This window comes from Mandrillus leucophaeus, unplaced genomic scaffold (genome assembly GCF_000951045.1).
Source record: "Mandrillus leucophaeus isolate KB7577 unplaced genomic scaffold, Mleu.le_1.0 Scaffold404, whole genome shotgun sequence".
Classification (NCBI taxonomy): domain Eukaryota; kingdom Metazoa; phylum Chordata; class Mammalia; order Primates; family Cercopithecidae; genus Mandrillus; species Mandrillus leucophaeus.
Window position 1 is genome coordinate 1,871,864 of NW_012104299.1, and position 27,874 is coordinate 1,899,737.

The 27,874-nt window shown below is 47.6% G+C and overlaps 1 protein-coding gene across 1 annotated transcript in view; it reads right to left on the reverse strand.

The window, feature by feature from the left end:
• Positions 1-5,827: 5,827 nt before the first annotated feature.
• Positions 5,828-27,874, reverse strand: part of RGS9 (regulator of G-protein signaling 9) — an 81,926-nt gene continuing 59,879 nt past the window's right edge. The window contains exons 15-18 of the mRNA XM_011992151.1: positions 24,390-24,475; positions 21,797-21,914; positions 8,087-8,571; positions 5,828-6,252 (exon numbers count right to left, since the gene is read on the reverse strand). Coding sequence (XP_011847541.1) covers positions 6,120-6,252; positions 8,087-8,571; positions 21,797-21,914; positions 24,390-24,475 — 822 coding nt within the window. The 3' untranslated portion in view covers positions 5,828-6,119. The remainder of the gene's footprint in view (positions 6,253-8,086; positions 8,572-21,796; positions 21,915-24,389; positions 24,476-27,874) is intronic.

Below are 27,874 nucleotides of genomic sequence, written 5' to 3' on the forward strand. Positions count from 1 at the left end.
GTAAGCTGTGGTTGTCTGAATCCCTAACTCCCCAAGATGGAGTCCTTCACGACAAAACAACTTGGTAGCTACCTATGGGTTAACGTGAGGGAATAAAGGGTGCCAAAGTTAGAAGATGGACTATGAAAAAGTTTTCTAAAGGTTCTGTAGGGAGACCTGCTGTAACGTGCCCAGGACCAGCCCAGAGTATGACCTTGGTCACATTCGTTTAGCCCCTCCGCACCCCAGCTCCCTCGTCTAACACACTGTGCTCCCCTTTCCCTAAACATGGTGGGTCAAGGAGACAGAAGTGCACTTCGTAAAGCAGAGAGCTTCTCCCAAACATCCTGATGATGCTTTCCACAAGCCTGCCCATGCTCCCACGGAGTAACCGCTGTGTTGGGGGTTGCATAGTGTTCCCCTGACACCTGTGCTAGTACCAGGCGCATAGCCACAGCGCTCCATGCACGCGCCACGCAGACACTCCATGCCTGCATGGACCAGTATGCATTGACCAGAGTGTGGCCCTGGGCGCTTGCAGTGCACATGCGCACCTCTATGCACGCAGGCTCCCGCCCCTCCTTAGACATGGTTGATGCTGCTCTAACCAGTGCCATATCCCAAGCCAGCTGTCCCTCATAAATATGCTCCCCCCCACTCCCAGGAGACCTTGAATACTCTCCTTCTGTTCTTCCCAGAAGAAAAGGAGACTGCCCCTCCCTCAGTCGCTTGTCATGAGGCCATACACAGGTCCCTCCCATCAACTGAGTAGTTCAAAAGATTGTTTTCTGATCCCGTTTATCCCCCCTACATGCCACCCCATTCTGGTCCCTCTGGGTGCCCCAGCTCCAGCCTCACCCCCTCAGCAGAGGAGCTGATAATCCCTCAGATTGTCTTCAAAGATGAATGAGGGACCAGGCACAGTGGCTCATGTCTGTAATCCCAGCACTTTGGGAGGCCGAGGCAGAAGGATTACTTGAGCCCAGGAGTTCAGGACCAGCCTGGGCAACACAGGGACACCCCCATCTCTACAAAAAACCTTAAAAATTTTGCCGGGCATGGTGGCAAGTGCCTGTAATCCCAGCTACTTGGGAGGCTGAAGTGGGAGGATTGCCAGGAGTTCAAGGCTATAGTGAACTATGATCACCACTGCCCGCCAGCGAGACCCTGTCTGTAAAAAAAGAAAAATGAATGGAGGCTTCGTGGGCCTCCAGTCCTAGGAGTCAGAGCTTGACACAAATGCCCCTCGAGAGTGGGATTCTTCTGGCCACAGTCTGCAGGAGAGGGAGGGGGGTTTCTTTCTTTCTGCTGGAGATTTTCCGCAAAGGGTTCCAACCCTCACTCAAAGCCACCAGGGCAGATCCTTGCCTCCCTCCTCCCAGCCTCCTCATCCCTGGTCTGCATAAGCTCACAGTAGCCAGGAGAGCTGCACAGGGGCCCCACAGTCACCCAGGGTCGCACAGGCAGGCAAGACGCTTCTCTTTCATGGGTCCCCACCTTGGCCAGCTTATCCTGCTACCCCCACACTCCAATCTTCCTTTCCAAAAAGGAAGGCACCGTTCTTCAAGCCCCTCTCGGTTCTCCGACACAGGTCTCTGAATGCTAACAAGAAACTCCCAGCCGCCTCTCTTTAGGGATCTGTGAGCCTAGGACTCCCTCTTCTGGTGAAGTGTGAGTAGGTGACAGCTGCCCAGAGGGGAGGGCTGGCCTCTGAAGCTGGGATGTGTGAGGCATGAAGTGTCCCCAGGTCCCTGGCTTCCTTCAGCCTCCTCAGCTTCTGAGTCCTTGGCCTGTACAGACTCCTTAGTGATCCTTCTTCTTTTCTTCCTGAGCAAATAATCAGGAAGCAGCACTGCCTCCTCTCAGACTCAATGACTTCACCCTGTTAGTGGGCCACTGTATTCATCCATTCTCACACTGCTATAAAGAACTAACTGCAGCTGGGTAATTTATTTAAAAAGAGGTTTAATTGACTCACAATTCCACACGGCTGGAGAGGCCTCAGGAAACTTGCAATCATGACAGAAGGCAGAAGAGAAGCAAGTATCTTCTTTACAAGGCAGCAGGAAAGAGAGAGAGCCCAAGGAAACGCCAAACACTTATAAAACAATCAGACCTCGCGAGACTCACTCACTATCGTGAGAACAGCATGGGGGAAACCGCCCCCATGAGCCAGTCACTTCCCACCAGATCCCTCCCTCAACATGTGGGGATTACACTTCCAAATGAGATTTGGGTGGGGACACAGAGCCAACCCATATCAGGCTAGAAGGCCTCAAAAATCTAGGAAACCCTCTACCTAAGTGAGAGCCGGCAGGGGGATCCCAGGAGCACCATGATGAATGGTTTATGTGTTAGTCAACTAAGAACCTTCTTGTTCTCCCCTCTCCACCTCTGCTTTCCCAGGGTCCCCACCTCCAACCTCCCTGCAGACGTTCCAGCTGCAACAGCGCAAGCCCAGGGAGGGAAGGAACCTTGCCTTTGAATGAAGTTCCAAGTTTTGCTTATTTTACTAACATTTGAACTGCATACAGAGCTAAATGGAGACTGTTCTTGTCACTGATAGTACCTGGAGGATCTGTATTATCCAAAAGTGACCAGAAAAGTTGTGGGACCTTCTCAGAGTTTTCATCCAGGGTGAGGAAAAGAAATAACTTGCAGCATAGGTTTAAAGGAAGCATTGTGGGGAAAAAACAAAGCTGTTTTTTTTTTTTTTTTTTCTTATACCATATTAGGTTCTGAGCAGGCAACACAGTTATATCCATATCATCTCATTCTGTAGGTTCCCAAGCATCCCTGTGAAGAAGATCAAATTGTTACTCCCAGTTCGCAGATGAGGAAATCAAGGAGCTATTCCAAGTTGGAAAGGGGTGGGGCGGGACTCCCACAGCCCACAGCCCTGCACTCCCCCAGCAGGGACTAGATCCAATGCCCCTAACTTGCTCCCCAAGCAATGACAGCACCTCCACGAGGGAGTCAGCTTTACTCCCAGGACCTCACTTGGTGTTTGAAACCTACCCGGTGTTCAGCCTGAACAAGTGAAAAGCACCCAACCGTGGAATAGAGCATTGCTACATTTTATAGGCATTTACCAAATATTGGCCAAACAGAAACGAACTGGTCACTCCTGTCTCCTCTTGCCCCACCTCTTGCATTATGTTATGTTATGTGTTTGTTATGTTATGTTGTTATGTTATGTTATGTTATGTTATGTTATGTTAGTGTAACCCATTCCCCCCAAGACTGTATAATAATTCCACTGTGGGAGAGACCAAGTGCCCACCAATATCCACTCTCCCCATCTTCCTTCCTAGTATTTGAACCTCTAGAAGTTTAGCTACTCACAAACTGTTCTAATTGAAGACTACATTTCCCAGACTCCCTTGCAGCTAGGCAGTGGTCATGTGGCCAAAGGCCAATCAATGGGTTGTGAATGGAAATTCACACGCTACTTCGTGGTTGTGAACTTAAGATGAAGCCACCTTCCCACCATTGCCTCTTTTTCAGTTATCCCCCTGCGTGTTGGCGTGGGTGTAGGGGTGGTGAACCAGCTTCAACCACTACCTCAAGGCAGTGGTTCTCAAGCTCACCTGGATATAGAAACCACCTGGAAAAGGCTCTTTTAAAAATCCCAGTGCCACAGCTCTGTGCATGTGGCCTGGACAGCAGGATCTTTCAAGTTTTCCCAGGGGATTCTAATGTCCAGACAAGATGAAGAATCATCATACTTGTGACCAGGGGATGGGTGGAGTAACAAGATAAAAAAATATATTGGTCCTTGGATTTTTTTTTCTCCTCCCTGGTCTCCATTCACTCACAGCCCATGACCTGGACGGCCCTACTGCCTTTAGGTAACTCTGTGTTACAGACAGAAACTCTTTCATGTTAGAACCCTCTTCCTCCATTCTGAGGTCTATTTATTACTGAACTTTAGCCTGGACTTTGTTTAATCCAACCATTGGATTCTGGAGTCTTCTGTCATTGATTCTGTATCCATGTGGACCTTAGTTTCCATGTGGGCTTAGTTTCTCTTTAGGACCCTGGGGGCTTAGGAGAGGAACCCTTAAACACTGATATCCAAACCTGGGGTTGAGATTCTCCTTATTTCTTGACATTGGCTGGTAGTAAACTAAGGGTGTGGATTGCTTCGCCTTTTATCTCATTTTAGAGCAGTATTGCAAATAAAGGCATCAGTTTAACAGCTCACCCACCCTTCCAAGAAAAGACCAGACTCTTTCACTTACATTCTGGGAGAAAATTTTTATTAGCCCTTTGTGAGTGACTCTTGTGAGCCCAATGGAATAGATTCAGTAAAATCTAAAATGAGCAATGGTCTTTAAATATTGAAGCATCTGTGTTTTCCCTATAGGAATTAGCAAATCTAGGTTTCAGCCACGCACCCACCCAACATTCATTTGTAGAAATGTGCAGAGACGAGTCAGCAACCCCAGTATTTATGCGCTAAATAAGTTGTCAGAGGTTAAAAGCAAGTCAGGGGCTCTTATCTACTAATTGAATTCTGAGGAAGTTGAGGGCTAAAGGGGAGGGATATAATGAGTGGTTTGGCAAACAACTTGATTTTTTTCTCCTGTGAGGACTTCCCATGCAACTTTTAAGAGCTGTTTTATTCACCACGTAGCCCTTAATCTCAATCCGCTGTCCAATCTAATCATGATCCCAGCAGTGCCCTTTGGGGCAATACTTCAGAGCATGGGCAGAAACCAGGGACAAGTATATAGACTAATCTCTAGTGCAGGGTTTCTCAACAGTGGCACCACTGATGTTTTGAACTGATAATCTTTTGTTGTGGGGACTTCTGTGCATTGTAGGAAAGTGAGCAGCATCTCTGGCCTTTACCTACTAGACGCCAGTAGCAACCCCCACCCGCTGGCACAGTTTTGACAACCAAAAATGTCTCCAAACACTGCCCAGTGTTCCCTGGCAGGCAAAATTGACCTGGTTGAGAAACATTGTCCCAGATTAATTCCATGAGACAAGGAGTCCTACTCACAGCAACATCCCCAGCACCTATCATAGTGTCTGGCACATAGTAGGGACTCAATAAACACTTGTTGAGTGAGTAACTGGGAGAGGAGGTGGGAGGAGCACACCAAAGCCCAAAGCTCTAGAATTTCCCACTGGCCTAGTGCAGCAGAAGTGAAAATGAGCACTCAGAGCTCCTACTGCAGGGAGCATGTGGGCTGATGGGTGAGCTGCTGCCGCTCAGGATCCACCAGCATGTCCATGCCAAGGCCAGGCTTCCCATGGGATCTCCCAACCCATGACCATGCAGTGTGGGGGTATGAATGCAGGGCCATTGCCAGAGATGCAGGCCCTCTCCAGCAATGACTTTGGCTCAAGGACACTCCAGCAGCCTGGTGAAAACTTTCTTGGAATGCACTGCCATCTAAGATTCTGCCTGCCCAGAGGTCAGACTTGCAGCACAGTCTGGACTGCCCCCCGCCCTGACCCCCTACAACACCCAACTTGAACTTTCTCCAGATCCGGCCCCTCCTCTATCTACCACAGGTGTTTTCCCCAACAAATCTCTTGTCCACGGAATCCCACCTTGGTGTCTGCTTCTTGGAGGACCTGAGACAACACACCTGGCGTTTTAGGAGTGTACCTGCTCCCAGCCCTCTCTCCATTCCTGTGAGATGCCATGCCCTGGGGCACCCCCTGGGGAGCTCTGCTAATGAGAAAAGCGTTGTGCACAAACCCATTTAGACAAGGAGAGAGCTCTTGGAAGCGACTCAATGTCCCTTTGTCCAGAAGATTGAAGAAGACGTGAGTTGAACTCATAAATAATAGCTCATAAGTTACTAACAAAACCAGGCACACACTAACATTCCAAGAAACTTAAAGTTAACCTTTTATTGTTTTTAAGGCAGCAGGGAAAGTCTTCTGGTCTACATGCCTTTCTTCTGCCCAAGGGAGGGAGGGTCAGGAGGAGAAGGAGTTGGCCCCTGGTAACCAGCCAGAGCATTCTTTGCCACAATCTACCCCATCTTGTCTCCCCAACCCTCAAATGTCACTCAAATGCACTTTGGTTCTCGAGTGAGTGTGTCCTGTTGCCCATCCCATGGCATCTGTCAGAGCATCTTCCTGGTCCAGAGCCCCCAGCTCTGCCTGCCTTTCCCTCACAGGCTCTCCCAGGGGCAGATGACCTCCTTTTCTGTGGCCCGGTCACCCGACTCTCCTGTTCCAGCGTCCTCTGAGTCCATCAAGCAGGTCCCGCTCCCCGTGGGCACATCCATTTTGATCTGGAAAAAGCTTCAGGTGCAAGAGGAAAGTCAGTAATGTAGGGGCAGGTGCAGGAGGGACAGCACATCCCCAAATTATCCTGACATCTTTGAAGATGAACATACCAGGTGCATTTGCCAAACACTGATGGGGCAGGTATAGCTCAGGGGTAGAGCATTTGACTACAAAGGTTGTGTGTGTAGTGATTGGCTCAGTGGAATCTTTTTATTGGGGAGTCACATTTTCATGTCGAATGAAAGATAATTCTGAAGGTGCTTTATTTTCATTTTTGAGGTGCTTGAATCTTTATGGTTTTGAAGGATTCAGGAGGTCCCTGTAGGGCATACCAGGACTTCAGTCATCAACCCCTTTAAACTGCCTTCATGTGTGCTGGGGACTGTGGCTCATGCCTGTAATCCTAGCACTTAGAGAGGCCAAGGCAGGTGGATCCCCTGAGGTCAGGAGTTTGAGAGCAGCCTGGCCAAAATGGTGAAACCCCGTCTCTACTAAAAATACAAAAAAATTAGCTGGGCATGGTGGCATGTGCCTGTGATTCCAGCTACCTGGGAGGCTGAGGCAGTAGAATTGCTGGAACCTGGGAGACGGAAGGGCTGCAGTGAGCTGAGATTGCACCACTGCACTCCAGCTTGGGCAACAGAGCAAAACTCCAACTCAAAAAAAAAAAAAAAAACACACAACCAAACACAAAACTGCCTTCTGAGGTAGTAGTAGTGGCCCTTGAGAAGAGAGCCTTTTAAAAGTCCCAAGCCCATGTATGAGGCAAAGCAGCGGCCCCAAAGCTGGAATATTCCCTCTGCAGGGCCAGGTGGGAAAAATCAATAGACACACTCACACCGGATTCTGACTCCCCTCCTAAGGCAGCCAGAGTCTCCTGCTCCTCCCTCTCCCCCTGAGCGACACAGGCAGGAGGGATAGCAACCTCTGCCTGGCTGTCCCCATGCACACCGCACAACAGAGGCCACGTTCCTTGGGTATCCATGGCAACCTAAGACCTCTGCATGGCGCTTTCTTCTCCAAGCCCAGGCAGGGCCAAACACATGTTGATTGGTGCAGGGGTGCCCCTGTCTCCCCCAAAACTCAGTAAGAGTAGGTAGCTGATTCTGATTCTCTGTGTTTCATCGCTTGCAAGTTTTCTTTCTGCTCTGATCCAGGCATTATGGAGCACTCCTCAGAGCCTTAGTTCTGCACCCCCTGGGCCGTCTCAGGGGACTTGGGATTCTCAGAGATCAGACTTGCAAGACCACCCAAAATGAAGTTTAGAGGGGCCACCCCTCAGGCAAAGGCTAGGAACTTTCATTTTCACAGAAATGACTGCCAGACAAGGCTCCCTGAAAGTCCCTCTAAGAGACTGTGCCAATGGATGGAGAGGAAAGTGGGAAGGTTTCCTAAAGGGTGAGGGGAAGGACGGCAAGGGCACTTATGGTGAGGGAGGGGGCTGGAGCACCCGGAAGCATGCCCAGGGCATCCCATCACCTGCAGCTCCCACTGCTGCCATCAGTCTTTCCTGCTCTCTACAGATGCAGTGGATTCCTTAGACTAATGACGGTCTTGGGATGGGACAAGGTGAGTGGAAGAATATAAGGAGAAAAAAAGATTTGGAAAAATGGAAAAGATTTGGAAGATGAAAAAGAAGGACACCTGTTCCTTCTCCTCCTCAGGAAGTGAATGGAGGACAAAACTGAGTTTCTGAAGACCTTCTAGTGGCCAAGGGATCTGAGTGGATTGCCTGGGGTACCTGTTCTCCCCCACCCCAGTCCCCGGCCCAAAGCATGCACGTTCACATGCAGAGGCCTGCACACCCACAGCCACCCATGCATATGGCACGTCCCCTTCTGGTTCTTACTTTGCTACTCTCTTGGATTTCAGTCGTGGCAGCTGCTGGCCCACGTCCCCCAGGGGCTGCACCCTCCCGTGGGACACAGCAGGGCACTTGGGTGAGAGCCTGGCAAAGACAGGTGAGGCCAGACAGCCTCGTCTCAGAAACCTGCTGAAGGACAGAGCCATGCGGGCCTTAGGAGGCGCCCTGGGCCGGCTGCGAGGCCAGGAGGTGTCAAGGGAGGCCTCGCTGCTCTCAGTGGCGGAGGGCCCACGGGGGGCCATGGACCCGCTGCACTCCCCTTTCTGCTCCAAGCCTGATGAGGTCTCCAAGGCCACTCTGATGGGTGAGGGGCAGATGGTGGTGCTGGGTCGCCGAATGAAGCGGCTGGGTGAGGCGAAAGGCTTCCTGGGGGAGCGGCAGGAGGAGGAGAAGGGGCTAGAAGGAGACGGGGGCACACAGGTCCCGGTGTACACAGTCAGATGGGGGCTGGGAGCCAAGTGCTGGCCCGGCTGTAGAGAAGGAAAGGAGAGAGGTCAGTGATGAGTTGCATGGCCCTGGTCAGCAACTGCGCTGTCCTCTGCTAACTTAGTCCCCTTCCGGAGATGAGAGTGCAGGCCTGAGATGGCTGCCTTCTGGAGAGCTGGGAATGGTGCCCAAAGCTACCTATGACAGTGGCACAGCCACACAGAGGCCTCCTGTCCAGGGATCTGCCTGTCGCCCAGCCCTGGTCACAGTCCCAGGGCTAAGCAGTTGCATCCCGGGACACGAACTGACCTTCCTCCAGGCCAAGGATGCTGGAGTGTGGCCAGGCTGCACTCCCAATCACCCCTCAACTCCAGTCCCCAAATGAGCAACGCGTAGTACCTGCCACAGCCCGTGCCCTGCCTTCTCCATCCTCGGGCCCCAACCTTAGGTCTGGAGGCATTTAAAACACTTTTAGCGGATAAGTGGAGGTGACAGAAGAAGTCCCAGCTCATGACTTCCTGACTGCTCCAGGCCTGAGGCCACTCCATGCGCTGAGCCCTGCCCAGTGTCCACAGTGACAACCCTTTTGGGGTGGTCTAGGAACAGCACCTTCCCAGACCTCCCCTCAGGTAGAGCCGGGGTGGCCAGGAAGAAAGGTTGAATGTGGAACCAGGCCAGGCCAGGGAGAAGGAAACAGGAATACATGGCAAGGAGGTGTTCAGTGGAGAAAGGGGAAGGATCTCAACCTTCCTGGGCCGCCATGGCCCCAGCCCCTAGAGCATAGGGCAAGAGGAGTAAATCTGGCATTTACAGCCCAAAATTGCCTGAAAGCAGACAAAAGGAAATTAAAATCAGAATTTTCAGTGAGCCTCTCTGCTATCACCCCTCTTCCCGTGGCAGAACAGACTGGCCCATGGGCCTGGGTTTGCTGGATCCCCTTCTAAAGGCCTGCTGTGGCCCAAGTCACATCAAAGCCTGGCATGAGGCCCGGTATGGTGGCTCACCCGTGTAATCGCAGCACTTTGGGAGGCCGAGGCGGGTGGATCACCTGAGGTCAGGAGTTCAAGACCAGCCTGGCCATCATGAAGAAACCCTGTCTCTACCAAAAATTAAAAAAAAAAAAATTAGCTGGATGTGGTGGTGGGTGCCTGTAATCCCAGCTACTCAGGAGGCTGAGGCAGGAGATCACTTGGAGCCCGGGAGGCATAGGTTGCAGTAAGCCGAGATCACGTCACTGCACTCCAGCCTGGGTGACAGAGCAAGACTCAGTCTGGGAAAAAAAAAAAGTCTGGCATGAACAAGCTGGGGATGCTCTGGCCCTGGGAGAAGGAGGTGAGGGTCTCCAGGACAGTCAGAGCAAAGATGGCCTAACACACAGCACAGCCACATAGTTGCCCTGCTCAGTAAGAGCTGCCTGACCCCGGGGTCTGGGCACTGCCCTGGACTGAAGGAGGCAGCCCCTGTCCTTGAGCAGGCGGCTGCTGCAGAGGGTGGCCTGGCTTTCAGATCACCTGCTGGGCAGGTCCCAGCCTGAACAGGGAAGGGCAGGCGCACCCAAGAACAGCTTTCGGGGGAAAAGAAAGGCCAAGGGTCACCGAGGGCAGGGCCGGGAGGGCATGGACAGCTTGTCTCATTCCCTCCCACCAGCTCCCTGAAGTTCAAACAAGATTCTGTTCCCAAACAGCAGCTCAGAGCCCATCATTCTGCCTCACTGCCCAGAATCCCACAGGGCGGCAGAGCAGAGGCAGGCTCAGGCCCAGGGCCATGGCGTTATTATAGTAATAACAATCACATTAATTCACAGTGAGAACACAGCAAATGTGAGGCCCCGAGCTGAGCACTTTACTCAATAATCATGAATTATTGCGTTTGCAATAGTTACTGCAATTGCAATTGCAAATCCACTATTGTGGATTATTGCATACTCCACAGGGCCACCCAGTGAGGCAACTGTTATTGTCCCCATTTTACAGATGAGGGCACTAAGAGAAGTCTAACCATCCCTGCAGGGACACCGCGCTGGGAACAGCAGGGTCAGACTTTGAAACCCAACTGGCTGACTTGGAGTCGACGCAGTCACCACTGGTGGGATGCCTCCGTATGGTCTGCAGATCAGCCACATCAAAATCACTCAGGGTGCTTGGTACAAAGGCAGAACCTGGCCCCACCACAGCCCCACTGAAGGAGAATATCGGGGGGAACGACTGAGGGAAAGCATTTCTAGCTGACATCTGAGATTATTCTGCCCTGTAAGCTTAAGGGACTCTGCACTAAGCTTCTAACCCCTTCCCTTTTATAGGGAGGTGCAACTGTACTTAGGACACATTCTGCAGAGAATACACAGCAGGGAAAGCTGGGCCTTGATTAGGGGCTTGGGAGACAATTCTTAGGTGGAAAAGTGTGGCTCTTAGATCTGTCAAGTATCTACTACCTGCTAGGTACTTGGCTTATCTGTAACCACCCCATTTTAGAGAACAGAACATTGAGGCCCACAGGGGTTCATTACCATTTCCCAGCCCTCATGACTAGTCAGTGACTGTGGCATGTAGAATCACAGTGACTGTGGCATGTAGGATTCCCACCCCTGCCCTTGATTGTGCACGTGAACCATAGATGTGATGGGGCAGTCACTCCCAGTCAGGCTGTGTGATAAGGCATAGCTGACTTTTAAAAAGGGGGAGTGTCTGGGTGAGCTCCAGCTGTCACAGGAGCCCTTTCCATCTGAGTCTAGAGACCAGAGGCAGAAGGCGGAGAGATTGGAAGCTTGGCAAGGATTCAGTTGTGAAGAAGGTCTCCATGGTTGGCGATGAAGATGGAGGGGGAGCTGGTTAAGGACGGCAGGTGGCCCCCAGCTGCTGAGAGCAGCTCCCAGCTGACGGCCAGCAAGAAGACAGGGACCTGAGTCTTAAACGAGGCACTGAATCCTGCCAGCAACCCAAGTGAGCTTGGAGGCAGATTCTTCTCAGGAGCATCCAGATGAGAACCCCGTCAGCCTGGCTGACACCTCAGTGTGAGACCCTGAGCCGAGAGCCCAGCTGTGCTGTCTAAGATTTGTGTCCTCCATAAAATGTATATATTGAAGTCCTTCCCCTTGCAGGTGATGGTGTTAGGAAGTGGGGTCTCTGGGAAATGATTCATCATGAGGGCAGAGCCCTTGTGAAGAGGATCAGTACCCTTATGAAATAGGCCCCAGGGCACTAGCTTGACCCGTCCACCATGGGAGGACACGGCAAGGAGACCATCTATGAACCACAAAGTGCGACTCCACCAGACCCCGAACCTCTCAGGGCCTCCTTCGTGGACACCCCAACCTTCAGAACCACGGGAAGTGTTTGTTGCTGGTAAGTTTCCCAGTTTATGGAATTTCCTTACAGCCCCTTGAACAAGACATCAGCCAAATGTCTCCTGGAAAACTGAGCTCATACCTGGCTGGTGCTTGCGGTCATTGCTATGCAGCAATGGAAAACCGAAGCAGTGACTAAATGAGAACCTGAGGTCAGGTCTGTGTGACTCAAAGGGCCTTGCCTTCCTTACTGATTCATATTGCCATAGAAAAATACCAAATCTAGGAACTCGGCTTTGTCAAGAGAGATACAGAATTAACCTCCATTCCACTTCCTCAGAATTTGTGATAAACTTCTATCATCCCGCTATACAGATAAGACAACTGAGGCTCATGGATATGATGCAACTTGACAAAAATCATAATTTGTGACCAGACCAGCCTCTCCATATGCCCTCCCCCAACTCTGTGCCCTCCTCCCACCCTCCTACCTCTCTCTGTCCTTCTCTGGCTCCACTCCTCCCCTAGCACCTTCTCTTTGCTGGGATGAATGACGGACAGGTGAGGAAGATGGCCACTTACCTGGCCTGAGATGGTCCTTTCTTCTGGGCAAATGACCATTAGCCTTATTGGTCCTGGACAATCTAAGCAGATGTCTTTTCCATCCGCTCCCACAATTCCCTACCTTGGTCCCTCCCATGGAGACCGGGGGCTCTGCTTGGAGACCCAGCCCCTCCAGCCCATGCCCCACCTACCATTGGTGTGAGGCAGCAAAGCAGTGGCATGCATGACACATGGCAAAGAAATGTGACACCACAGAGACGCAGTGAAGGAGAGCTTGGCATTCTTTTGTTTCATGCTGCTGTTTTATTGTGCAAGAGAACCAAGAGAAGGGAGTAAAGGAGCATGAAATGAAATAGGAGAACACAATCATAGGCATTTTAATGAATGGCAAAGCAGGTAGTGCACAGAGATGCAATTCATTTTCTATCCTTAGAAAGTGGTTGAGAATTTGAAGGAGACCTTGGGGCCATCTGAACTCCCACTTCCTGGGAGCAGGAAGGTGAGCAGAGGGCCACATTTAGGTGCAGCATGCAGTGTGCAAAGTCCCCTCTTCCAGTGCCTTCCCACTCTCCCCTTCCCCACCATCCCCAAGCAAATGTGCAAAGTTAGCCCCATGGGGAAAAGTCTGCCATGGGTGAACACATGGCATGACCCCATACTGGTCATCCCATTTGACACTGTCTAGCACAAGACCTTCTCAGTTAGCAATCACCCTTACTTCAGCCATGAAACTCCAGACTACAGGACTTCGTTAAGTTGTTTAAAATATAACATTAAGAAATTAAAATATGTCTAAGGACATGGCATAATAGAGATTTTCATAATGATTTAAATATATTATTAATATTGTCCACATATTTTTTTTATGCTATTTGGAATTTCAATGGGCCCTGTGGGACACATAGTTTAAATGTTAGCAAGAGAAGCTGCCACCTGCTGGAAAAATAGCAGCAGCCACAGATGCTCTTGCAAGCCCTCAGAATCTTCAGTCCCTTCATTACCAAACATGAGAATTGCCTGGTGGACTCCAGGGTTGGGGAGCAGAGCACTGGCATACACTGAAGTTGGGGAAAGGCAGGTGTAAGAGTGGAAAAGAGCTGATACCTGGAGTTGAGATCATGGCGAAGTCACACAAATGCACACAGCCCTGAGTCCCTAGGAGCTGCATAGAGCTTTACAGGATGGACGGTGCTGGTTGGCCGTTGGTCCTGATCACCAGTGAATTGCCCTGCCCACAGCCCCTCTGCTTTAGCTTCTGCTGATCTCCCCAAGTCTCCACCGCCCTCATCAGGCTAGCAGTCCTTGCCAACCACTCCCAAAACATTAGGTGGCTTCCTTATAATATCACACCATTTGGTTTAATTGTCTTTTCTGTTGAACAGCAAATGCCCCAAGGGTGTCTCTCTTGCTCACTGGTGATCCCCAGCACCTAGCAGGATGCTGGGCACGTAACAGGTGCTGAATGTCTCTGTTGAATGTTGAGTGTTCATAACAGATAGAGGAAAACTGGTATCAGAGCCTGACCCCTATATTCACAGAAGCTAGAACTCTGGATCCCATCCTTGGCAGATTACAAGAAGCAAGACAGTGAGCAAGAAAGAGAGTGAAAGAAGAGGGCAGATTGAAGGTCAAAGTCACCCAGCTAAAATACCAAAACTATGTCTGCCTACCCCCAAAGTCCACATTCCTTCTCCTACCCATTCAAGCCTGGCTTCAGAAAAAAAACTGTTCTCATACCATCTAGCTTCAAGGATTAAAATTCCTGGAACCACAAGACAGAGATGTGTTCACTCAGTGATGTTTAAGGATCAACCCTTTACAAGTGCTGTTCTGACTGGAAGCTGATAGCAAGCGGGTTTCTTAAAGTTCTGCGTAGAAAGCAGTCAGTGATTACTGGAAGACAACCCCTCCCTCCTTCCCATGGCCATCCCACAGCATTTCCCATTGACAAAGCTGCTGGAAATTCCAAAGGTTTCCTGAATGGCTGCTTGGCTGACCAAGGAGTATCACGGAATGTACATCTTTCTCTCTGCCACCTTCAAACATACAGAAAGTTCCATATAAGGAGATGAGACACTTCTTCCCTCTCATAGCTTGACAACTTTCTACTCAACTGTTTGGTTCAACATCCATCATCACTGCCTTGCAGTGATTATCAAGCACTTCTCCTGCAGTCACATGGCCTTGCTTCTGTGGCCACACTGCCCTCCTTCTGCAATGCTCTCAGCAAATGCCTCAAATGTTCCTTAATCATTAAAATTGATCTTACCTTAACTTAGCCTTCAGCTTCCTTCCCTTCCACTTCCAAATCTCTCTGAGTTGCAACATCAGAGAGTAAACTATTCCTCTCCAAGACCAATCTGGACTTTTTTTTTCCCCCCAGTTTTTTCCAGACTTTCTCTTATCAATTATTCTTTATTTTACCTCCCCACCTCCCCAGGATCATCCCCTCATTGTGTAAACACCCCCACCTCACGCTGTCCTTTGAAAATGCCTCCTCTCAACCCTCCATCATCTAAGTTACCACCATACCTCTCGCCTTCCTCCCAGACTTCTTGAAATGGTAATCTACACACACAGCCCACTCTCCTTACTTCCAACATCTTCTCCTTTATTCCCATAAAAGTGACTTCTTCCCTCACTATTCTGCTGAAATCACCCACTCGAAATCCCCAATGATTTCCTAACTGCTAAATCCGGTAGGCTCTGCTGGTCCTCGACATGCTCAACTTCTTGATTCGGCAGGACAGGATGGGCTATGCTACAGCAACTCCAATCTCTCCGTGACTTCTTGTAATAAAAGTCTGGTTTTTTGTTCACATAAAGTCCTGCGTGGCCCAAGAGGGACTCCTGCATCTGTGCTGTGCAGAAGATGATGTAGAATCCCAGGTCCACAGCAGGGGATGAGATGGAGGTGGAGCCCCAGGCTCTGATCCACCTCAGCAGAGCCCATGTCTATTGGCCACAACTAGACACATGGCCCCAGCTAACTGCAGGGCGCTGGGAAGTGAAAGTGTGCCCAGGGACTATCCAGTGGGCACTAACTGTCTCTGCTCAACGTTGCTGGCCACCCACCCATATCCCCCACACATCTTCTCAGGGAGGCATCCTAACAGCTCTGCCACTCCGTTCTTAACTCTTCTCTCTCCTCTTACACCTTTAAAATGTGGCCTCATCCAAGCTTCCCTCTTACCCTTCTTTTCTCTCTCCATCCACTCTCTGGCCCTCAGGTTCCACCCGCTATCACATCTTCAGTAGTCACTTCTGGGTCAAGAAACCCATCTAAAATTACTCCCCTTCCTTAATTCAGAGTTACTCAAACCTACTTTGCTTTCCTTTAGAGCACTTATGTATGATCTACTGCCTGTCCCCACACCCCCAGCTAAAATGCAAACTTCATGAAATAAGACTTGATGATCTTACTCAGTTCTGCATCTGTTATGCCTAGAACAGGAACGGATTAGAAATCTCTCTCTCCAGAAGCACATTTTCAACTTCGTGTTGGGACTTAGGAGTAAGGGGAGGATCCAGGTAAAGAAGGACTTGAATGCTTGATTTCATGACACAGTAAAATTGTCGCCCAGGCTGGAGTGCAGTGGTGCAATCTCGGCTCACTGCAACTTGGCCTCCTGGGTTCAAGCAATTCTCCTGTCTCAGCCGCCTGAGTAGCTGGGACTACAGGCGCCCGCCACCACGCCTGGCTAATTTTTGTATTTTTAGTAGAGACAGGGTTTCACCATGTTAGCCAGGATGGCCTCGATCTCCTGACTTCGTGACCCACCCACCTCAGCCTCCCAAAGTGATGGGATTACAGGCGTGAGCCACCGCGCCTGACCTGACACAGTAAAATTCTAAAACCAATCTGTCTCTCTGTTTGCTTGGTTGTTGTCAGGAATTTCAGAGCAAAATTTCATGCAAAAAAAAAAAAAAAAGTAACATTCAGTTTTGATAACCCAGTCATCCAAGGTTCACTGTGTACAAACTACTTTTTAAAACTGGTTTTCAATCTATCATTTTAGACATTCCATCATATGGTATTATAGTATTCTAAGCTGCCTCAAATCCCTTCTGGAAGAAGGGGGAACTATAATTAACCACAGCTCTCTGCCTTCCACTTGGAAAATTCTACTCAATCTTTGAGGTCCAGTTTCCCCGATGCCTCTAGATAGGATCAATCACTTCCTCCTTGACATTCCCCTCCTGTTCTGCTTGCTCCGCTATGAGTCCTGATATCTTCTATGTCAGTGAGTTGTACAGTATGTCTATCTCTTTCCTAGTCTGGAACTCCTTGAGGGGCTTTGCAGGCTCCCAGCGTCTGGTACATAAGAGCTCCATGGCCAGGTGCAGTGGCTCACACCTGTAATCCCAGCACTTTGGGAGGCCGAGGCCAGCGGATCACTTGAGGTCAGGTGTTTGAGACCAGCCTGGCCAACATGGTGAAACCTTGTCTCTACTGAAAATACAAAAATTAGCCGGGCATGGTGGTGGGCACCTATAATCCCAGCTACTGGGGAGGTTGAGGCAGGGGAATGACTTGAACTTGGGAGGCTGAGGTTGTAGTAAGCCAGGATGGTGCCACTGCAGTCCAGCCTGAGACTCTGTCTCAAAAAAAAAAAAAAAAAAAAAAAGGAAGGAAGGAAGAAAAAACTCTGTAAATGTTTATTACATGAATAGTGTATACATTTTCATCTGGGACTCCAAACCTCCCTGGTCCCTCCCCAACTGCTAACACAAAATCCAGTCCTCTTTCATAATCAATACCTTTCTTAACATCACCCTTATCTTAGGAGGATCAAAATCTCTGGGTCTTCTTTAATTTCTTCCCCCACATCACCCCATTTCAATCAGGTCCTATCCACCTGCCTCCAGCATCTCTCCTCTTTCCTCTGAACCCATCACCACCCTCCTAATCCACACCTTCCTCTTGATGGAGACCAGAGCAACCACTTCTTAATTCATCTTCACTCCCCAGCTCCTGATTTCCAGTGTGCTGAAGCTCTTCAAACATCCGGCATACCAACTGTAAGCCCATGCTGTGTCCAGCCCTGAGGACACAAAACCCCACAAGACACTGTCTCTCCTTGTTAAGGAGTTTTACAGTCCAGTGAGAGAAAAAGGCACATGAACAATTGTTTCGATACGGTGCAGCATTCACAGACAGAGGCGTGAGCAGAAAGGAAGGAGAGCCAGAGAAGGGGCATCTAAACCAGCCAGGGGTGGGTGGGGAATGACACTTATGAGACCGCAGTAAAGAGTCCACGTGCCAGCCTTCCACGACACATCTTCAACCCAGCACCCTCCCAGCTTTGCTTCCTGGACCCTGTGCTCAGGGCCACCAAATGGTTATGCAAGCTGTGTGCTGCTCAGGGGCACCTGGCTGAGGGGCAAGGTGGGACTGAAATTCGGCCAAGTGTTATAAGGACACCTGCTTGGAGGGAGCACTTTGCCTGACCCGGTAAGCTCCCTAGAGGCCAGCAGTAGCCCTGCCTGGCCTCTGCCCACACGCCCTGCAGTGCCCACTCCCCAGTCGCTATCTGATGACATCCTACTCTCCTTCGAGACCCACCTCAAGCATGCCTCCTCCAAAAACCTTATCATCATCCCGCAGCCAAACAATTCTCTCCCACCTCTGGGTTCCTCCGGCGTGTGGTCTCTCTCAATCAACAATCATCATCCTTGATCATCATCGGGTCTCGACTGCGTCCTGCTTCTGGCTACAGCCATTTGCATCCATGCGTCTTGTCAGCCCCTTGAGGGCAGAGACCATTTTGTTCATTTTTGTATCCACCATAGCACCCACCACAGATTCTTACACAAAAAAGGTCCTTAAAATATATCTATGGGGCAGGTGCAGTGGTTCATGCCTGTAATCCCAGCACTTTGGGAGGCTGAGGTGGGCGCATCACTTGAGCCCAGGAAATCAAGACCAGCCCGGTCAACATGGCAAAACCCCATCTGTACAAAAAATACAAAAAATTAGCCAAGCCTAGTGGCACACACCTGTAGTCCCAGCTACATGGGAAGCTGAGATGGGAGAATTGCTAGAGCCTGGGAGGTCAAGGCTGCAGTGAGCCATGATTGCACCACTGCACTCCAGCCTGGGCAACAGAGCAAGACCCTGTCTCAAACAAACAAAAAAATAAATAAATAGAATACATCTATGAAGCATAAATGCTGCCATGTAGCCATGAAGCCATTCATATTCCTTCCTCTAGACAGACAGTGTTGAGACGCTCACGTCCTCATTCATTTAATAAAGAATGCTCATCTGCTTTGTTTACATGCTGTGTCTCTCATTAGATTGTGAGATCCTGTGTGTCTCAACTTGAGCAGGCTTCCATCAATACACAAAGAGTCCCTGTAGGAGCCTGACACAGAGCACACAGTAGCCTGTGGGAGAATGAGAGAGACTGGAGCACAAACCTGTGGTGAGTGAGACAGGGGATACCGGAGTCAAAGATGAACAAGACACGGTCTGTGCCCTGTAGAAGCCACAATGCCTGTGATGCCCTCACCACTACCCTCACTACCACGCTGCTGGGTATGTCATCTCAGCTCATATGGAGTGACCAAAAGGACCAGCAAATATGCTCTGGTTTCATGCTTCTCAAACATTCCCATAAAAGTAGGCCACACAGCAGGAGAGCCCGAAAACACGTTCCCCCAGAAGTTGGAGGGCAGAGCCTGAGCCTGCCACAGCCAAGCACAAAATGCCTTTGATGTCTCAAATTGTGTCTTTAAAAATTCATGTACATTTTGCATTCTACTTCATAATATATTCACGATTATTTTAACGTGAAACTTTTTGAAATTACCTAATTTTCGTCCCATTCCAAATCTTCAAGTAAACTGGATGCCCCAGCCCAGGTTCCCAGTCAGAATTCACAAAGTCTGCTTTGAGAAGTTTAGAGCTGGTCCCGATCCCTCATTTCACAAATAAGGACGTAGAGAGGTTAAGTGACTTGTCTAAGGCTATATGACTAGTGCGAGAGCCAGGAGCGGGAACCAGGAGCCTTTCTCCAAATCCAGAGCTCTTTTCATTCATTCATTCATTCATTCATTCATTCATTCATTCATCCACTCATGTCATTCATGTTGGTGCAGAACCCGCTGGGTGTCAGGAATCAGGCTCCAATTAATGAATGAGATAAATACAGTCCCTCCGCTCGTGTCACCCCGTTTACAATGGTTTAGATTTCTACTTGGGGTACCTTCCAGAGTGGGAAGACTCCAAGATTCTCCAGAAGAGAGATGAGCAAAGCATATCCCTCCGTGCACTTTCAGCATGGAAACTGGTCTGCAACCAGTGCAAACGGAAAGCATAAGCGCCCCTCTTCTGGGCTAGAACCATTTTGCTAACGTGAAACCGGTGACCACAGACTCCTTCGAACAGCCTTGAAGGTCATCAACGATCTGGCCCCTGCCCACTCTGTAAACTCATCTTGCACCATTTCTGCCTCACCCAGCAGGCTTCACTCACCTGGCCTTTCGGTTCACTTGGAGCCACTTCCCTGCTCTGAGCCTTTGCCCACACAGCCCCCTCTCCCCAGAACATTCTGCTTGCCTGGCCCACGTGCTCTTATGGCCAACTCTTTCTCATTCCCTGCTTCTCTGTCACCACCTGGCAGGGGCATAGTCTACACACATCCCATTTTCCCTATCCCAGTACCACATTAATTTCCTTTATAATCCCTTGGGCAGGCATTTGTGTTGTTAATTACAACAATGGCCCTCATTCTTCACCTTTCCCTGTCTTTTGCGGTGAGACTTTGAAATGTCATCCATCTTTCACCATGAGACTTTGAAATTTTTCTCACTAAAGAGATATAGTGATAAAGAGATTCCCTTGTCCCTTGAATCTAGGTTGGCTTTATGACTTGCTTTGGCCAATAAAATAAAGTAGAAGAGACTATGTGAAGCCTTGTGTGTTTCTACTTGCTCCCTTGCAATTCAGTCCTCAGCATGGGATTCTGCCTAGGCGAGACTGCTGGGAGATGAGAGGTACATGAAGCAGAGAAAACTAATCACACTCAGCTCAGCCTAGGCCACTGCGACACCCCCAGACAGATGAGTGAACCCAGCCAAGATCCACAGAGCCACCCAGATGACCCCACATGTATGAACAATAAACACTTGCTGTATGTTGCTCTATTTTTCTGGTTGATGGTCACACAGCAATAGCTACCTAATAGTTTGTTTAATTATTGTGTCTCAGTCCTAGACCAGAAGCTCCATGAGAGAGAACCATGTCTGTTTCATTCACCGATGTTTGCACATAGTAGGTGCTCAATAGATGTGCTGAATGAGTGAGTATTCCTACTTGGTCAGGCTGGTGTGTTGCTCACCTCTGTGTTCTATGTCTGTTGCATTCTTGCACAAGTGTAAGGAGTGAGCTTAACTTCGAGAATGACCTTCTAAACCTCCCAAGGTCAGTTAGAACTATCCTCTCCCCCAGTCCTGACTACAGGGTTGACCTCGTCTACACCTACAGAACAGGGAAGCATCGACATCTAGAAAATGTCCTAGATAGTATCATCTTTGATCCTCACTCATCTTGATGTCTACCATCCTCTTCCCATGAATGAAGACATCAATGCCTTTGTTCTTTAGCCAAAAAGATGCTCCTCAGAGGGCCATTGGAGTCCTTCATTCCCAAAAGCCACTTGTTTCCCCAGCATGGACAAGCGGATGGGGAGATGGGAAGAAGAGAGCCGGTCAACCCTCCAGTAATTATGACTAAGAACAAACTCCACAGGAGAAATGTCTCAGCAGGGCCTTTCCAGGCAGGCAAAGTAGGGGAGTTCAGAGAAAGTACTTCCCTGCAACTAGCCCCTTGGCGGGATCTCAGACTCATTTGGAAACAGTAGTCTAAATTAGAGAGATAGGATGAGGAGCTTCATAAAGCTATTTTAAACAAATCTCCCTGAAAAACACTAGGCCTTGGGGGTGGGGAGAGGCCTTCTCTTTAATTTTCCAAAGCAAAGCTGTCACTGAGAGAGAGCTTTGTGTACCACATTTCCCTGTGGCTCTCACTGAGAGAGCTTTTTCCCCCTGGCTCTCACTGTGAGAGTTCTCGGTTCCCCTAAGAACTCCCTAAGGTATACTAGGCAGCCACACAGCAATTGAGTCAGGTGATCCCCTCTCCCACCCACCATCTTCGCCCACCCTGTCCCCTGATGAGTGGGCTTGGGAGAACAAGCTCTGGTTGCTGTGGTATTAGGAAGTCCCCCATGAAGAAAGTTAGAGGAGTATGGGATGAACCTGATGACCTCCATAAATGGGGAATGGAACCTTCTAGACTCTCACCCTACCCTTCTTCATTTGCCTCTCCCACGTGCATGCCCCCACCCCCAGGAATCACAGATTTATTTAGGAGGCCCCTCTTTTTGGAGTTGGCTCCTCCGGTCCAGCTTGCTCATGACCTGGGTGATGTCCACGGTGTTGGCTGCTTCTCGGGCCTTGGCTTCCTCTTCCAGCTGCCTCAGGATGACAGGGCTTGGGCTGGATCGCAGGTGACGCCGCATAAAAGGGAGGGTGGAGCTGGAAGGAATGACAGATTGGTGGTTGGAGGAAAATGACACAGCTTGCCCAACACTGACACTCTCACACTTGGAGGGAGCTGGGGCTGGAAGGTCCAAAATCTAGATTTTGTTCTCTCCTTTTCCCAGTGAACCTCCAGTGGGGTCCAACCTTGCCTCCATTCACCCCACTTGGAGGATAAGACCAGAGGGAGTACCAACTGCCATTAGATTTTAGGTCAGGCACAAGGAAGACCCTTTGGTTGGCGAAGTTGCATTGAACTTGTACAAGATTTAGAAACCAATTTGTTTTCTTAACTTCTTGTAACATCTTCATGAAAGAAGTGAGTAATGAAGGTTTGGGTACTGGAGATAGTTGGAGCATTTATTTGTTTCCTTTTCTTTTTTGGGGGTCGGGGTAGCGGGGTCGGCACAGGGGACAGAGTCTCGCTCTATCACCCAGGCTGGAGTGCAGTGGCAAGACTTCGGCTCACTGCAACCTCCATCTCCCAGGTTCAAGCCATTCTCATGCTTCAGACTCCCAAGTAGCTGGGACTACAGGCATGTGCCACCACACCCGGCTAATTTTTGTATTTTTAGTAGAGACAGGGTTTCACCACATTGGCCAGGCTGGTCTCAAACTCCTGACCTCAACTGATCCATCCACCTCAGCTTCCCAAAGTGCTGGGATTACAAGCATGAGTCACTGTGCCTGGCTGGAGCATTTGTTTTCTAAAGCTATGGTTCTGGGAAGGAAGCAAAGATCTGGACTGTCCAAGATAGCTAGGCCTCAATGAACAGAGAAAGAGAGAAGAGGCCTAAAAGAGAGAAGAGGCTGGTGGGCTGTTGGTACCCTGCTCAGGTACAATATCTTGACATGTGCCAGAACCTTCTTCAAAGCCAAGCATGGATTCCTGGAACCAAACTCTCCCTGCCATGGCCTTAGGAGTCAGGACAAAGCTCGAGGTATCCAAGTGATATAACGGACAGTGAGCAGCGGAGCCACCTGTCTTTGAGGGCCCACGCAAGCTTGGAGCCCAGCACTTCAGCGGCAATGATAGACAAAGACCTGCAACCTACTCCAGATTTCTAGACTACATAAGCCCCTTGAACTCTTACATCTATCTTAGGGAGAAGAAGGGCTCCCCTACCAGGACATAAAGCCTGATACTGACATTGGATCTCTCACCAGCCCTGCCAAGGGGAAGGCTTGGAACTAGGTGCAACTTGTCATGGAAAAATTAAGTTTGAATACATTGTCTTATACCTGGGATCATGGAACAAAATTCATACCCACTGCAGTCCTGGCATGGACACAGACCAGGCTTCACACTTTACAAATGCATCCACATGTAATTCTCACTCACAATAGTGAGAATTCTCACATCTGCCCCAACTTCTGAAATATCTGGGGAGAGAGGTATGAGACTCCTCTTCTTTCCCCTCATTACTTTCTGGCAGAACTTCTGGAGCTATTACGGGCCTTTCTTCTGGCTTAAAGTAGAAGCTTTTAAGTCCCCAGGGACACTGAACTCCCTTCCTTACTTGGTAAACCCAGAAGAATAGCACCGCAAAGACTTTCTTTCTCTCCTTTTCATAACAGGGCCATTATCCTCAAGAATGAAACCAAGTTGGGTTGTTTTGTTTTATTTTGTTTTGTTTCTCTCTTTTGATAAAGGCTCTGGTCCAGCCATCCCCCTTTTGAATTGATGGAAGATGCTGGAAAGGAGCCCAGTGAGGGTTGACCTGGCAAACAGGGGAACAGTCACTATGGGGGGCGGGGACAGGACACATGATTGCCAGTGGAAAAACCTCTTCCAAAGCCTTACAGTTTTGTTCAAGCTGCCGTTCGATTACTATTTTGAATCTTCAATCCTTGCAGATTGAACTACCCCCAAAAAGAGTTCAATTTGCCCCTCAGAACATTATTTCGTCCATTGTCCCAGTGGCTCTACCAGATGAGAGGATCCACATCTCCAATAAGAAAAGTGAGAATGAACGAGTTAATGGACTTCTAAAACACGGTCCCCGGAGGCAGCAGGAATACCTGGCCCGTTACTGTCCGATTCCCCTCCGTTGAGCATTTTCTCTTGGGGTGCAGTCTGGTATTCTCTCTGAGGTCTTAGAACAATTTAAATACCAGGATGCAGCTTAATTAATTCCCATGCATCAGTCTGAAGGTAACATGGAGCAGTTTAAAAACCAAGGAGATGCTTCCATTTGTGATAAGGGTAATTATTGGTCTGATCATCCAAACTCTTTCAAGCCAGCATTCAGGAAACAAAACTCACTGGTGGTAATTACTAAGGAAATCTTGCTAGAGTGATTTCAGGGCATTATGAAGCAAATGAGGCACTCATTCCCTGAGCAATACTTCCCAATCCCCAATATTTTCATCAAGCAGATATCTCCATAATAGCCATTTGACTGAAAGAGACCCTCACTTCTCTGTAAACTAAACAGCAGGCAGCCAGCAATTACAGATAATTCCACTTGCCTTTTCTTGGTGGTTTCCTGAGGTTCAATAGCTTTGGCCAGCATTTCCTTATAGATCGGAGATTTTAAATAGCGAGCATAAGAATCCTAGTGGGAACAAGAAAACAACAGTAATTATGAGAGGAAAAAAGGGTCAAATCAAACCAATACCCTTGCCATTTTCAAGCCTCCCTTGGCAGTAGAACGGAGAAGTTATGAGAATTTGTCTCCTTGGGTGAAAGGTGTTCGGGGAGGTGTTGAGAGCAGTGGTTCTCAAGTGTGGTCCCCCCTAGAAGCATCAATTTCACCCGGGAACTTCTCAGGCCTGCCCCAGCCCTCCTGATGAGAAACTCTGGGAGAGTCACCCTGAGCCTGGACAGTCTCAGGTTTTATAGCTCACAGCTTCAGATCCTATCAACGTTGTCTGTGATTCAGCCTATGTTGTAAATATACCCAGTTGCATAAAAGCTGCTACAGTTAAAAGTACACTAGACCCAGAACTGCTTAATTTGTTTCACTGATTCTCATATGCTGCATGCTACATGCCAAACAAGTGAGACAGCTGGTCACATACTGAGACGTAGTCTGTCATCATTTGCTCACATGAGGATACCTAAACAATTAACAATTAACAACTACCTGAACAGTCTCCAGGTAATCCTGCTGTACCTTTAAGTTTGAGAACTACAGTCTGTAACCCTACCCACGAAGATCCACCTTGGCGTGGTTCAATGAAGCCAGCATGAGACAAGAGGACACCTGACCTCTCCTCTCCAAGACTTTCTTCCAAGGAAGATGAGCAGCCAGGAGTATGGGGCCCACTTCTAAGCCACTGACAGCCCTGTCTGCCCTGTGTTTTGGGTGTAAAGGCAAGAGAATACCAAAGCAAAACCAAAAACAACCAACACTTAAGAGTCCAATTATGGGGATGTTTACTGGGACCCTGGGCAATTTCAGAGAAGCTTCATGAATGCTTGTCACTTTTAAGCCGGCGGAAAACTCTAGTCATACCCAATACGGGACAAAGCCCACTGCAACAAACCAGGGATTGAGATATTTTTAAAAGTTATTGAAATGGCACTATTCTAAAGACTAAGTGGGAGCAGTAAAACTAGAATAGAGTCTAGGAATAGGGATCATGGAGCCACCGGGATACGTTGAGTGTATCACCACAGGACATGGCTGTAATGGCATATAGACAGTCCAGTGGGCATATATGCCATTCTTTCCTGAAGTTACCTGACTGCTCCATTCTGGCTAGTAGCTGGCCTCCCTGGGCAGCCCCTAAAAGGCTGTATGAAAACTACATGTTTTTTTTTTTTGAGACAGAGTTTCGCTCTTTCACCCAGGCTGCAGTGCAGTAGCAAGATCTCAACTCACTGCAACCTCCACCTCCCGGGTTCAAACGATTCTCCTGCCCCAGTCTCCCAAATAGCAGGATTATAGGCGCCCACCACCATGCCCAGATAATTTTTGTATTTTTAGTACAGACAGGGTTTCACCATGTTGGCCAGGCTGGTCTCGAACTCCTGACCTCGTGATCTGCCCGCCTCAGCCTCCCAAACTGCTGGGATTACAGGCGTGAGCCACCGCGCCCAGCCGAAAGCTACATTTTTAGGAACCAAAACGTTTTAAAATACATTAAAGAGGATTATTAATAAAGAAACCCTGCTGTGAATCTTCTAGTAACAAAAACACAGAGATACCCCACTGATTCAAAAAAGGATGAAAATGGCTAATCTGCCTTGGTAGCAATTCTAAATTATTACATGCTTTAAAAACAAAGTAAAAATATTTTAAAATGATACAATAAAAGACTAAGTAGAAGAAATGTAAATTAGAAGAAATAAAAATCAGGAAAGCTAATCAGCATTTACCATTCACACAAACCTATGTATATAACCTATATCATATAACCTATATCACATAACCATATCATATACTTTATCTCACATAACCCATATCACATACTCTATCTCATATAATCTATATCACATAACCTATATCAATAATCTATCTCATATAACCTATATCAAATAGCCTATGTCACATAGCCTGCATCATATAAACCACATCATATAACCGATCTCATATAACCCACATCATGTAACCTACATCATATAATCTATATCATATAACCTATATCACATAATCTATATCAGATAGCCTATATCACACAACCTATATTATATAATCTATATCACATAACTGATATCACATAATCTATATCACATAACCTATATCATATAATCTATCTCATATAACCTATATTACATAATCTATATCATATAACCTATATCACATAATCTATTTCATATAACATATCACATAACCTATATTATATAATGTATCTCATATAACCTATATCATATAACCTATATCAGATAGCCTCTATCACATTATAATCTATAGCATATAACCTACATCATGTAACCTATATCAGATAATCTATCTCATAAAACCTATATTACATAATCTATATCATATAGCCTATATCATATAATCTATCTCATATAATCTATATTACATAATCTATATCATATAACCTATATCATATAATCTATCTCATATAATCGATATCACATAACCTATATCAGAGAGCCTTTATCACATTATAGCCTACATCATGTGACCTATATCATATAATCTATCTCATATAACCTATATTACATAATCTATATTATATAGCCTATATCATATAATCTATCTCATATAACCTACATTACATAATCTATATCATATAACATATAGCATATAATCTATCTCATATAATCTATATCACATAACTTATATCATATAATATATCTCATATAACCTATATCACATAACCTATATCAGATAGCCTATATCACACTATAACCTACATCATGTGGCCTATATCATATAATCTATCTCATATAACCTACATTACATAATCTATATCATATAACCATATCATATAATCTCTCTCAATCTATATCACATAACCTATATCATATATCTCATATAACCTATATCACATAACCTATATCAGATAGCCTACATCACATTATAATCTATAGCATATAACCCACATCATATAACCTATATCATATAATCTATCTCATATAGCCTATATCACATAACCTATATCAGATAGCCTACATCACATTATAACCTATTATCATATAACCTACATCATGTAACCTACATCATATAATCTATCTCATATAACCTATATCACATAACCTATATCAAACAGCCTATATCACATAACATATATCATATAATCTGTAAGACATAATCTATCTCATATAAGCTGTATCATATAACCTATATCATATAACCTACATCATATAATCTATCTCATATAACCTATATCAGATGGTCTGTATCACATAGCCTGTATCATATAACCTATATCACATAACCAATATCCATAACCTATATCACATAATCTATTTCATATAACCTATATCACATAACCTATATCAAATAGCCTATATCACATAATCTATATCCTATAAAAATACTTTGCCATTAAAGAAA